Below are 13,887 nucleotides of genomic sequence, written 5' to 3' on the forward strand. Positions count from 1 at the left end.
TGTACAACAATACCAAGCAACCAGAGCTTCCAGGGACTAAGCCACTACCTAAAGACTATACATGGACTGACCCTGGACTCTGACCTCATAGGTAGCAATGAATATCCTAGTAAGAGCACCAGTGGAAGGGGAAGCCCTGGGTCCTGCTAAGACTGAACCCCCAGTGAACTAGTCTATGGGGGGAGGGCGGCAATGGGGGGAGGGTGGGGAGGGGAACACCCATAAGGAAGGGGAGGGGGGAGGGGGATGTTTGCCCGGAAACCGGGAAAGGGAATAACACTCGAAATGTATATAAGAAATACTCAAGTTAATAAAAAAAAAAAAAAAAAAAAAGAAAAGAAAAAGTGAACCATGATCATCTAATAAAATGCTAAAAAATCCTTAAACAAAACAAAAAAAATGTCTTTATCCACGAGAATTTCACAGATGTTAAATAAGACAAAAGTTAAGTTTGTAATCACCTTCAATGTTCGTTTCTTTAGAAAAGTGTTACTTCCCGGTTACATAGCTGAGCAGATCTTGCACTTGAGTACAGGAGAAAAAGGTGTGTGTGTGTGTGTGTGTGTGTGTGTGTGTGTGTGTGTGTGTGTGTTGCATGCACTTGAGTATGTGGGGCTCAGAGCAGGCTGTAGATGTCTTTCTCTATTGCTGTTTGCAGTATTGTCTTGAGATAGCATCTCTCACTGCACCAGAAGCTTGCCAGTTCAGCTAGACTGGTTGGTCAGCAAGCTCTCAGGATCCCTCTGTCTCTGATCTATGGTTCTGGGGTTACAGCATGGGCACCCATACTTAGCTATTTTTAATGTAAGTGCTCAAGATTCAAATTCAAGTTCCCATGCGTGATGAGCAAGTGCTCTTCCCCACCTGGCAACTTCCAGTCTTGAGAAATATGACTATTTCTTTGAGACAGCCACTCCCCCCCTCCATATATATTGAATGGAAAAAAAAAAAAAAGAAACAAAAAAGGAAAAGAAGATGACTGCTCCAGGGTATGGTAGAAGGAAAGTTTATTGTACATAAAAGGAAGAGCATAGTCAGAGGTAGAGACATCTGGGGGTCCAGAGTGGACATGAGTCTGAGCCAAGTGAGGAGAGAAGGGCTGAAGAGAGGAACCTGCTGACTAAGACAGGTAGCTTAGGTCAAAAGACTGAGGCATAGCCCTAGATGGCTGGATTATATAGGGAAGGGCATGCTATCCATACCTTGTAACTGAGAGAACTAAGGAATGCTGGGAGAACTTGGTGGCCAGGTCCACTTTGCTTAGTTAAATAGACACCTCAACCATTTATCACAGAGTATGAGACTTAACATATATCTCTCTGGTTTGTCTGAAATACACCATGTCAAACAGGATGGCCTTTTAAAAACCTGTCCCTGCCTCTGGAATGCTGAGATTAAAGATTTATATCACCACACCCAGGTGATATAAATGACTTCAATACAAGAGCTCCCAGCTCCACTTAAAGCTTACAGATTGCACAACAAAGGCCTCCTGAGTTGTAGAAAACCAGGAGGTGAAGATCAGCAAAGAACAGAATGTCAAGTACCAGATATCAATTCATAAATGTTGAGAAACTGATGGGCATATTTGTACTTCTGGTCCAAAGGCAGAGTCAGAGGTTAGGCTAACACAGTAAGAGTCGGGATTCCACTGCTTGGAGGGCTTTAATCCAAGGAGGAAAATAGAATTGTTGCAGAAAACTACTGTAATCAGGAGGAGGAAATTGCCAACGTCATGGTAATGAACTTTCAGCAAGGTCAAAGATGGTGGTGGCATGAATCCAAACATTTGCTCAGTTATTACTTCTTTCAACCTAGAAACTCCTACCCTATCATCTGGGACAAGGACCTGCCCAAGCCTGCCTAGCAGATGAAGCTTTAGTTGAAGGCTTAACACACACACCCATGCATATGCTTTAGACAACGAAAGCATGGGCTAGGCAGAATTGCCAAGTACCAGAGTAGTACTCAATAGACACAGGGCACAGCACACCAGTGACAAGGTACTGTATTCAAACAGTTTTATCGGTGATCAGGCAGTGAACTCAAATCTAATGGAAACAAACAGGTATGTTAAATTTCTTTTTTTTTTACTTTTAAAATTTGATGTGTATGAAGGTTTTGCCTACATGTATAGGTATGCACACCACAAACCTCTCTGGTATCCATGGAGATCAGATGAGGATGATGGATCCTCTGAAATTGGAGTTACCAGCTGTTGTAGCCACCATTTGGGTGTTGGGAACTGAGCTGGAGTCCTTCACAGGGTCCTATCTCTCTAGGGCCCAGGGCATATCAACAACAAAATATACAAACTGGTACAGTGTTACAATTTGTTTCAAACACCTTTTTCTTTCCTTAGTAGTTGTAGGGATGGAAGCCAGGACCTTGCCTTTGCAGGCCAGAGCCCTGTTACTAATACCCACCACTTCCCCACCTCTGACTTTAATGTGATTCAGCTATGTGGTAAATCATTTGTTTACCTAATATGCCAGGTCTGGGAGGCACAGAAGGACCAGAGCAGTTTCCTGGTGCTCACTTGTCAGAAGATAGTTTTGTCCTGATTTACTAAATTGTAATCATTTTAGCAGAGCAGAGGCCCTGGTGGCAACTAATGTATCAAAATATTCTGTATCCTTTACTTGAGCAGTAGCTGGGCTGATGTTGGAATCATTGTGTGGAATTGCTTTTCTTTAACATTTTAACGCACCATTGACATAGAGAAGGAATGGAAAACTTTGAAAGCCCCATTCCTAACCTAGGTTCTCAAGGACCCCTCAGATAAAGCTCACGCATTTCATGTTAGCACTGGTGATATTGCAGAAAGAGTCTTGTCCCCCTGGAGTCTATCCAGATGGCACAAGTCTACTGTGTCCTTCAGAATACTGGCTGAAGAGCCCAGTTGTCACAATTATCTTGGAAAGATATTTATATGGTTCCTGAAAGAAGCTTTGCCATTATTGGCTCCACAGACTCTATAGTTTAGAGTTAGGCAGAGTAAAGCATAAGTATTAATTTTTTTGGACAGATTGAACCAGCATGTTACCATCAAAATGGCAAATGGTTCTCTATAGACTTTTATTAAGGAAAATGTCCATGTATCTTTAGGGAAAGGACCTAACTATATTGCCTCTTGGGAACACTCAGATATTGGGAAATTAATGGCTTCATGATTTCTGTATTCTCCAATTTTCAACTATGTCCTGCAAGAGGCTCAAATTGAACGGAAGCAATCTTCAGACTCGCAAAATATTATGTGACATCCCTCTCAAGCCAGCAGTCTCCTTGGCACCATTGAACTTCAGGCTTTCTTTTATCTTTCCTGTTCATAAAAGTCCCATCCTATTAGCTTGTAATCTGAGGAGAACAAAGGCTATGCTTTTTTCCCCTTTAGAAATCACAGTTCTAGGAAACTTACAGATTAAAGTGTTAACCTCTTTTTGTATAAGTACGTGTGAGGACAAGGATGGCAGTGGGATACCAAGAAACTATAAATGCCACAGTAATCTGGACAGCCCTCTGGAAGTCCTCGCAGCCCTGTGGCTCCAGGGCTTTTCCTCAGATTCCTAAACAACAGTGTTATCTAACAATTGTCTTCTAAAAAAGTCCTGCTCTAGAATGGGTGTGGTGGTACACACCTATAAACCCAGCAGAGGCAGGTAGATCTCTGTGAATTCCAGGCCAGCCTGGTCTATATAGCAAGTTCCAGGATAGCCAGGGCTACCTAGAGAATCTGTCTCAAAAAACGCAAGCAAACAAACAAACAAACAAAAAAGTTCTCTTCTAACATAAAAATAAGTTGGAAAGAAGGAAAAACTGCAGTTTTCCTCATATACAAGCTGATTATCCTATTGCTATTAAATATTAATATTTATAGGATGAAAAGAATTAAAGCTAGCCAGATGGTTATTCTTTCCTTATATTAAAGTGGGAGCATTACCCTTATCTCTCCATCATTATATATTCCTCTGTTCTTGATTTAAGCAAATAAACAAAAATCAAAGAAAAGAGCTAAGACAATCAGAATAATGTCAGTCCCGTATCTTTGGCACTGAATCCAGATGGCCATTCAATAATCTACCTCAAGCTCGATTTTCAAAGGAGACAGCTTACAAATTGGACTATCTGAGCATTTCTGGCACTCTTTACTCAACACATGCCAAATTTAGAACAGGCCAAATCATTCCACTTGGCACCTAACCTCCCAAAAGACACTTGCTGAAGAGATCTGTCCCCAATAAACAGACTCCAGAGAGGACTAAGAAAGAGAAGTGTAACTGTACCCGGTTTGCTCGCATTGGTGGATTCCATGTTGATAAAATGCTTCCTAAAAATCTCTCAAAGTTGCAAAAGTGATGTTAAAATAATATTCAATAGTCCCGAAAATATAAAAGAGAAAAAAAATTTTTTTGACAATACAGGAGATCCAACTCAGTGCTCCATGATTGTTAAGGGTTCCCCAATGAGCAGAAAAACTGTCAACATCAAGAAATACAAACTCTGAAGTTGGAAGAGTCAGGAAGAAAGCGTCCAGGGAAGCACTCAGGTAAGCCAAGGGTGAGAACCTAGGCACACACCCTGTCCTGACCCTGGTCCCAACTTTCCTGAATTAATCAGCTTATCCTAGCCGCGCTGATCCTGCTCTGAACAGTTAGCAAAGTTGACATGGCTCTCAGTGCTTCTGCCAGGCCTTTTTTGGGAATGAGTTCTTAGTTGGCTTAGAAGACAGAGAAGAAAAATCAGTATCTCCACTAGGTTCACATCTTGATTTTTCTCAGATAAATTGAATGTGTGTCTTTCTTTAGACTTGTCTGCAAATAACTGTCAGTTTTAAAAGGGACAGCAACTGACTGCCAGCCAGATATATTCATAAACCCGTGAAGCAAGAGTAACACCCGTCTTCCAAAAAGTTGTGTTGAGAAGTTAAAACATGAGATGTGTTTAGTCCTCGGTGAAGTTCGGTGTGACTGTTTTAGCTCTCCAGGGAATAACTGCACAGCCTAAACACCAAGTATTCATATCACTTTCTTATGTTGTGTGTGGGATAATATCTTAGGGACTTTAATACTTCCAAATGTCCTTCTAAAATGGCAAAATCTTTCAAACATCTTCAAAAGAAGGATGCTTAGTGAAGTCTCCAAATAGCTTCAACCAATAACAACACAGTCTTGTCTCCCTTGTGTTCCCACTCAGTCCCATACTCTTTAAGTCACAGATGTATCACAGCAAACTGCACACCATTTTCTTCCTGAACAGTACAGGGCGTGATTCTGAAGGATAAGGGATCTTTGAAAAAATAGAAGCATACTACTTCAGTCTAAAAAGTTAAAGCTGCTTGATAGCATTAAATGTCCAGTCAATCAAGAAACGTACCTAGTTTCCAAGGAGTTCAAGTACCAGAGGGGGCGGGGGGGGGGGGATCTCCCTGTCAGATAAAATGCTCAAAATTAGTTGTCAATGACCCTGCAAAGTTCTACCTTTAAGCAGACAGTGAAAGACCAGGGCCTTGAAAGGGGGAACCAAGAATGGCATGCTAAACTTGTGAGGTTTTTTTTTTTTCTTAGCTGGTAGTCCTGGAGTGTCAAGAAGCCCAGAAACCTCAAATGTCTCAAGACTTCTTGCCCTTGGTTATGGCTATGTGTGTTTAGTGCCACATCATTTCACACTGCCAGGAAGGATTAGTCAACCAGGGAAACAAATCCACCTAAAATAACATAGAGATCAAATGAATTCAACTCAGCATGGAGTGAACCCCTACTAATTGCAAGATATGGGCCAGTATCTTCGGAGGCACCGAGACAGCTGACCTGGTGAGTTTATAATCAAGAAGAAAAAGGGGTCCAAACAACTATTTCAAATCGTAATAGGATGTGATGAGAATTCATGAGGAATGTAGATCTGGAAACAATGGTGTTAATTTGAAGGCTGATCTGAGGGGGATTGGCTGGTTTCTGTACTATAATTTAGAGGCTGCCATAATGGTATCAGCCGTCATGTTATCTGTCAGTGCCTTGCCTATGCAAAGACTGTATGTCCCTTCAACTGTTTGAGGGTCTGTAATGCTCCTCACTGGACAAGCTGAAAGATACAGGCTGGAGAAAAGTAGTGATCTTGAAAGAAGAGTAATTCCAAACAATGGAAGAGGAGAGACTGGGCGGTCAGGAAAGGCAGAGAATTCCAGGAAGAGAAAAAGAGGAACAAAGGGTGGAAATTACTGGCAGGTTAGGGAAGCAGCCTATGGCGACCTTAGGGCAGAGAGTGGGAGGAGCTGGCTGACTGGAAAGGCCTGCTGGGACCACAGGTTGGAGCCTTACTCAGTGGCCAGTGAAAGGGTGATTGTGTTTGGTGTTTACCCAACTGAGAGTTCCTTGAAATAGCCAGGTAGGAAGAGGTGAGGAAAAAAAGCTTAGGAATCCACAGCAGATGCCAAGGATACAGGTAGTAGGAAAAAGGTAATAGGACACACATGACAGTTCAGAGATGTAGTAGTAGAGCTTTCTAAAAAGGTTTAAAGGTGAAGACAGAACACACACACACACACACACACACACACACATATATATGAAAAGACCATGGAAATAGACACATAAGCTACAAATATCCATCTGAAGAAGGTGAGAGTAAGAGAAGGGCCCAGGGAAAGAAGTGGAAAGGAGGCTTGTCCTTATGGGCTGCTGGATCACATAAACATCTTATAAAATAGCTAGGTAGGGTATGTGCTTCCCCACTTAGCACCAAGCATGTGGAGAAGAGCGAGTGTAAAGGTTTCTATTATGCTTCTAAACCTGAGCCAAATGGCTGGGATGCTTATTTGACAAATCAAAGCCAACCTTGTGGCCAGGTTCTCCCAGCATCCCTCAGTCCTTACCTATTACAGGGTTTGACAGGCATACCCTGCCATCTACATGAACTCTCCAACACAAGGTCTGGGCTGCCCTTCCCTCAGACGCTCTTCCCTATATAATCCAGCCATGTTGGATACCTGTTTTACCTTTTGTCCTCTTAGCTGCTGTACCTGGTTCCCCTCGCTGTCCTCTCCTTATACAGCTCTGGGTCATGTTCACTCTGGACTCTCTCAGATGTCCTTGCCTATACTCGTCGCTACTTTATCGACAATAAAGTTTCTCCTCCAGCATAGATAGAACAGTTATGTTCTTCCTTTTTCTTTTTTCCCCCATTCAGTTTGGCTGTGTTTCTATTTATTTTATTTTTAATCTCTGAGACTATGCAACATAGCCCCATCTAGCCTGGAACCAGTTCGTAGAAAGATTTGCTTGTCTTTGCTTCCAGAATAATGAGATTAGAGGTGTGTACTACCATACCCTGAGAAAGGTTTTTACAGACAGACCAGAATCTAATTCCAGATTCCATACTTTCCAACTCTGGGGTTGTGGGCAAATTCGCCTCCTTTAGTTTCTGTTCATATTTTTGTAAATGATGATAATATTGGCTAATTCCTGGTCTATAGTAACAATGGTTAAAATAATCCTCTGCCAGCATCTGGCAGAATATCTGGAACAGATTAGATAGTCAAAATGAATAGTTATTTCATCATCCATAGAGTTCTTTAATGAGAATATATTTCAATAAGCTCGTTAACTAATCTAATTTTGACATTAAATATTTATGCTACTATTGAAAGGGTTCTGAACACTCTCCATTAGGTATCTGATTCCAAAATTCAAACTGAACATAGGATTTATCTGCACTTCTAGGTGGATATCTTCCTTTGTCCCGAAAGATCATCAACTCTAAGTTAAAGCCGTGCATTCAGAAGACTAAATACCCACCAGGTGCTTAAAACACAACCCAACGTCTCTATCGGTCGAGGAACGGACGATCCCAGGGAGACAAACAGGTGTGACCTTCAAGTAACCATGGCCCAGATTTGGCACGAGAGATGGAAATCCTGGCAGTTAAGTACCCAATTCTGTCTCTGCATCTGCTGAAATGATGTGTAGTCACATGGAGAGGTTACGCGCAGGCATTCTCTTAGGTCTGTGGCTACCTCTGGCACATTAATTGCTGTGGCAGAAGCACTAATGTGTTACACAACACTGGTCACTCTCATAAGCCCTACTGCTTGTTTGAACAGCTACATCGTTTTTAAAGCACCATCAAACAAAAGTTTCTTTGTTATACATTGAGATGAATAATTACCAACCATTTTCATGTGAGAATCTGCTCCTCCCTCCCCAAGCTGAAGCTCTGTCTGTCTGTGGCCATTGGGGGATGGGCAGCAGGAGTTTAGAAAAGGTTTTGGTTAGGGACAAGACATGGGGAACATCATCCCTGGGTCTCTGAAGTGCCGGAACACGCTTTGAGCAAAATGAAACAGAGGGCCAGAGGAAAAGGCATCTCGCATCATATTTGGCACTGGAGAATGAACGAGTGGTGGGTGCTGAGGATACTTAATAGAAACCGCCTACCTAATTATTCAAGTATTTCTCCCTAGCACAATCGCGTCTTGAAGGAAACATCAATACTAGTCTGTTTGAGAAACAACAGTAAAACTAAACAGTCATTTCTGAAGAAGCAGTGATTGATTGACGCTGTAGAACGTTACAGATAAGCACCTTGGAGGAATGATGACACATTTTCGTAAGTGTACCTTGCATCCGAGGCACTGAAAGGTACACACTTTATTCACCACCTATCTACGTACGGTGGACCCTCCAGGATCCACGCCACAGTTGAATGAAGGCTGGATTAAGAAGCTAATCTAAGGCTATATATAGACAGCAACACCAATTTAATCCCCGCCCTCTTCAGCCTCCCCTCCCTAGTTCCATAAATCCCCAAACCTGAGTTATAAAGACAGGCAACTCTCTCAGAGCAAAAAGACCCCACACCCCAACGAAGTATCAGTACAAGCGTAAATCGCTTCTAAATATCCTTAACGAATACCACAGGTCCAGGTTCTATGGCTTCCACAGAGGCCAAGAGATGACAGACAAGTTAGTGGGGAGGACGAGGTTTGCAAAAAGAAAATTACCTTCTTCGAGCCTCTCCCACTCTCGCTGGTCATGGGGTGTTCCCCTCACCTCCCGGCAGCGGGCCTCCCCGGGGATCGCCACGCACGAGACCATGTGCACCCGCCACTTTCACCGCGTGGCCAGCTCACCGCCCGCCCGCGGTCCCCGGAGCTCTTGGGGCGGGCAAACGCAGCGAGGTCTAGGTCTTGCTCGAGAGGCACTAATACGCGGTAAGTGCACGGATGATGGCGCGGCAAGGGGGTCCTTTACCAAGAAGAGGGCAACCGCCCCAGGTGGCACATGCTTCCTCCACGCCAGCTCCAGCCCCGTAGGAGCCTTTGGCTCGGAGGCGGTCACCGCTCCCTCAACCCCCAGGTTCCCTCCACCCCACCTGGCCACCTCTTACCTGTCCAAGGAGGGAGCGACGACGCGCGAGACTGGTGGCTGCGGCGGATCCTGCAGCAGCAGTGGCGGCGGCAGCGGCTGAGGCAGACAATGGAGGAGTGAAGGACAGACACATTGACACAGACACACGGAACCCGGCGTAGCTCCGCCTTCCGCCCCGGCCCCGCCCCATCCCCGCCCCTCGCCCGAACCGCTCCACTCTCAAGGGGCAGTGCAGCCCATCTAGCTGCATCTTAATGCCTCCGTACGTGCCCACAGAAGTCACTAGCAGGCAGAGAAATAGTATCTTTAGAATTCAAGGGAACCTGTGTCTCTGTACTTCTTAATAGACTAACATAGGGATAGAAAAATCTAGAAGTTGTATTGAACCCCCTTTCGAATTTCTCCTTTTGGTTTGGACCTCGTGGGTTGCTCCAATTGGAGTCTCTTGCTGCCTCTTGCAGCTCCTCCTCCCGTCTGGGCCAATGAGACTCGGGGGCGGGACTTGCGGAGAGCGCCAGCCCGGCTCGCTCAAGCTCGCCGCACCCGCCGGCCCCCAGCCGCGAGACCCTGGCGAGTGCCACTTCACTGGGCTGCTGCTCCGGCCTCGAGTTTCCTTGCTCCGGTCGTCATCCACGACGCACACACGTCTCTGGTGTTTTTTAAAAAACCTTTCCAAAGAAATAGAATAAGCGTCAAGCTGGCGGGAACGATGGGTCACATAAAGAAAGGCGAGCTGACCCAGGAGGAAAAGGAACTGTTGGAAGTGATCGGAAAAGGTACGGGTGCAGGGCTGGTATCCGGGCGCTGCACACCTGGTCGCAGGGCGTTGAGGAGCCCGGAGCGTGCCCCAGGCCCGGAGTACCTTGGGCAACTTGCAATCCAGAAAAAGCCTTTCTGTCTCTGGCTGGGGACGGATTGCAGGGACGATGGGAGCCTTTCTGGATGGGAGGCAGAAGCATTGCGGCGATCAGATCTAGGTTTCCGAGTTTAGACCTCTATATCAGCTTTTTGGAAACCGACTGACTGTCACTATACATCTTAGACTGTCACGCGCGGCCCTGGGCGCCTGTGTTTGCGTATGCATGCTTGCCAGCTTCTTGGATGTTTTGACCGTAGTCAGTCAAGACCACAGTGGCCTGGTAGTTCTAGGCTCTTAGGCGGATGTCTCAAGGGCCCTTTCGACTTCCGGAGGCCTAAGGATCTGGATTCCTTGCGGATCCCCGCCCCTGCTGGGGGTGGAGGGAGCTTTCAGCAAGGGGGGTTCTTTATAAGGGCACAGAAGTCGGTCTGAATGTTCATCCTTGAGCTTTCTGCATCCAGGCCTTCTGTGTCTGTTCCTGTAGCCCAGGCCAGCTCAGGAATTAGCAGGAAGGCGAGGAGATGGGCGAGACACTCACGACTGACCTTGGTTGGATGTTAGACTTGGTATTGTCGAGCTCCTTGGTGCTTTTCCTTCCACTTTGTGGATTCCAGTCCCTTCTCCTCTGTGCAGCTTGTAGGAAGGAAGCCAGCCAGAGGCCATGTTTCCCCACCAGTCACTGAGTGGATGTCCCAGATGAGTTCCTGACCATATCCCTGTTACCTGGCAGGTGACATTACCATGACCTCGTGCACTGTCGCTTTGTTGAGATGAGAATGCGGGGCCTGTGGGCGTGACTAATGTGGATGCTTTAAGTTAAAAAATTAAACATGTGCCCTTGAATAACAGAGAAGCAGGACATTGTAAAACAGAGCTCCTGGGTTTACAGTCTTCTACTTAGCTAAACTCATATAGAACCACAGATAAGAAGACAAATGTTTTCTTCCTAACAGGGAATGTCCACATGTCTAAAGAGTATGAGAAGGGTAAACAATGACAGGTTTTGAACTCAGCAGAAGACTAGGAACCAATCTCAACCTCTAAATCAGTCATGATTAGATTCTCAGGGTAATCGATATTTGCTAGAAATCTCATAGCCCTGGGTTGGATTTTTACTTTGTGAAGTGCATGGTTATCGATGAGTTTGGGCTTTTTGTGCTATCTCTACGTCAGTTTCTCGCTGCCTTTAGTAAGTCTGGGAGAGCTTCTTGCCTTCTGTGCCAATCGAAATTAAGAAAGGGCAGATTTCAGTGCATTATCCACCAGCGATGGGGATTCTGATTGTCAACAGGCCAGAGCTATCGCATGTCCGCTGGAAAGTGAAAACTAGTTGGGTAGCTAGAAAAAAATATGTGTGCGAAAGGAGAGGTGTGAGTTCTTGCGTGTATGTGGACATGTCCACAGGGTTTATTCTAAGGCTGTATCAAACAGAATTAGTGTGCTTGTCACTGGCTTTTCTTAGGCCACCTTGTGCTCAGGGTTGGTGAGTGCACAGGTGCTGATTTTCATTGACTTAGTTCGCCCAAGCCTTGAAAAAAGATACAAGGTGGATTCACTTAGGGATCCCTTCTTGCCCTATCCAGGTTTTTGAGCCTTTTTTGCTCGCAGAGAAAACACTGGGAGATAGGAGAAGAGAAGACAACATTGAATGCCGTTTTGAGGACATCCATGTCATACATTTAATCTAGAAGAGCTGAAGTTGGGTGTTTGTTTCGTTTTCTCTGAATTGTAGTATGAGATATCATGGAATGGTCATTAACTACGTGTCTGAGTTAGGTAGGTGTGTGTGTGTGTGTGTGCGCGCACACGTGTGTGAATTTGACACGAGCTAGAGACGTCTAGGAAGAGGAGCTTCCACTGAGAAAATATCTCCAATAAGTTACCTGAAGGCAAGTCTGTGCCAGCATCTTCTGGATTAATGATTGATAAGAGAGAACCCAGCCCACCTGGGACAGTGCCACAGTTGGACAGTTGGTCCTGGGTTCTTTAAGAAAGCAGGCTGAGTGATGGGGAGCGAGCCAGTGAGCATCACCCCTCCACGGTCTCTCTTAGTTCCCACTTCCAAGTACCAGCCGGAGTTCCTACCCAGATGACTTCCTGCATGATGGACTGTTACATCCTCCCCAGGTTGCTTTTGGGCATGATCTTTTATCCCAGCAATAGAAAGCTAAATAGGTCACCATATCAGCCTAGTTTGTAACAGCACCACCACCATTTCCTAGTGGTGTGGACTTCTGCAGGTTACCTTTTCTGTGTCAGGGTCTCTGGTGGAAAATGGTATAATAGTCCTAACCCTAATATTGATGTAAGGACCAAGAGATCTAGTACCCTCTGCTGCCTGTGGTTTTGGTAAAAATCACACCTTCATAGAGAAGGAAAGTGGAATGTGAGAACTTCTAGAAACCTCGGAAAAATCTGTTTTAAAACACAAGTTATATTAGATATAGTAGATTCTAAAAAACGATCTTAAAAATATTTTTATTATTTTCTACTTTTAATATTTTATTTTTATTTTCATAATATATCTAATATATTACATATATTATACTTTAATATGTAATAAAATATTGTATTTATTTAATATTATTATTATACTAAATCTACCTTTAAATAAATTTAAAATATTTTGAGTATGTGTATTTTTGTTGGAAAATGAAGGTGCTCTCAGAAGCCAGAGGGTATCAGATCGCTTGGAACTGAAGGTATAGACTGTTGGGAGCCATGAGGATGCAATGGGTGCTGGGAGCTGAATTCCAAACCTTTGCAAGAGCAGTGTGGATTCTTAACTATCTTTCCAGCCTCTCATTGTCTGCTCAGAAATATTTTATAGTTTAAATTGTGATGACTCCAATTTATAGTGATATATTTTTCTTTGAAAATTAAGGCACATGTGGGCTTCACAAACAGTTTAGTGTATAAGATTCTTTCTGAGCAAGCTAAACAACCGGAGTTGTTTGTCCTGGAACCCACATGATGATGGAAGGAGAACTGTCCTCCTGAAGTTGCCTCTGACCAACATGTGTGTGCCATGGCATGGCCACACCTACTCCACGTACATCATACAGTTAATGTGCATGGAGCATTTTTATATCATTTTATCTATACACAAACATTTTAGTGACTACCGACTCAAATCGTATTTTAGATGTTTTGTTGGGTATAAATGCCCTCAAGCATCCATTTTGAGAGTCTAGGGTGGTTAAGAGCACTTATTGCTCTTGGAGACCTGGGTTTGGTTCCCAGTGCTCACAGGCATCTGTAACTTCAGTTCCAGGGGATCCAAATACCATCTCCTGGCTTCCTTGGTCCCCAGGCAGATTTGTGGTACATATGCCATTTTGAGGACGTGCCATATCCACATACATTTAATCTAGAAGAGCTAAATTTAGGTGTTTGTTTCGTTTTCTCTGAATTGTAGTATGAAATATCATGGAATGGTCATTAACTATGTGTCTGAGTGGAATGCTCATAGACATAAATACATAATTTTTCAAAGTACATTTTTTGAAGGCCACTAAAAAGTTAATCAAATCTTTATACACCTAGGGCAAAGCTCTGTGATAGAGCTCTTACCCGACGTGGTAACTAGGACTTAAGTTCAATGCCTAGCACCTCAAAATGATAGCAATTGCTCTGAACGTATAAGAAGAAGAGCATGTTGGGGCT

At 44.1% G+C, this 13,887-nt stretch overlaps 2 protein-coding genes across 5 annotated transcripts in view; one reads left to right on the top strand and one right to left on the bottom strand.

Annotated features, from left to right (window-relative positions):
• Nucleotides 1-9,546, bottom strand: part of Bzw2 (basic leucine zipper and W2 domains 2) — a 60,560-nt gene extending 51,014 nt beyond the window's left edge. For 2 of the 3 annotated variants that reach the window (XM_063261524.1, XM_063261525.1), the window contains exon 1: nucleotides 9,382-9,546. The gene's annotated coding sequence lies outside the window, so the exon portion shown is untranslated. The remainder of the gene's footprint in view (nucleotides 1-9,381) is intronic. The other variant, NM_134402.3, reaches the window with a different exon arrangement.
• A 329-nt stretch (nucleotides 9,547-9,875) lies between these two features.
• Ankmy2 (ankyrin repeat and MYND domain containing 2) overlaps nucleotides 9,876-13,887 on the top strand; it is a 41,384-nt gene continuing 37,372 nt past the window's right edge. Inside the window, exon 1 of one of the 2 annotated variants that reach the window (NM_001399649.1) lies at nucleotides 9,876-10,138. In NM_001399649.1, the coding sequence (NP_001386578.1) occupies nucleotides 10,072-10,138 (67 nt within the window). In that variant the 5' untranslated portion in view covers nucleotides 9,876-10,071. The remainder of the gene's footprint in view (nucleotides 10,139-13,887) is intronic. The other variant, NM_001108019.1, reaches the window with a different exon arrangement.

The sequence above is a fragment of the Rattus norvegicus genome, chromosome 6 (assembly GCF_036323735.1).
Source record: "Rattus norvegicus strain BN/NHsdMcwi chromosome 6, GRCr8, whole genome shotgun sequence".
NCBI classification, from domain to species: Eukaryota; Metazoa; Chordata; class Mammalia; order Rodentia; family Muridae; genus Rattus; species Rattus norvegicus.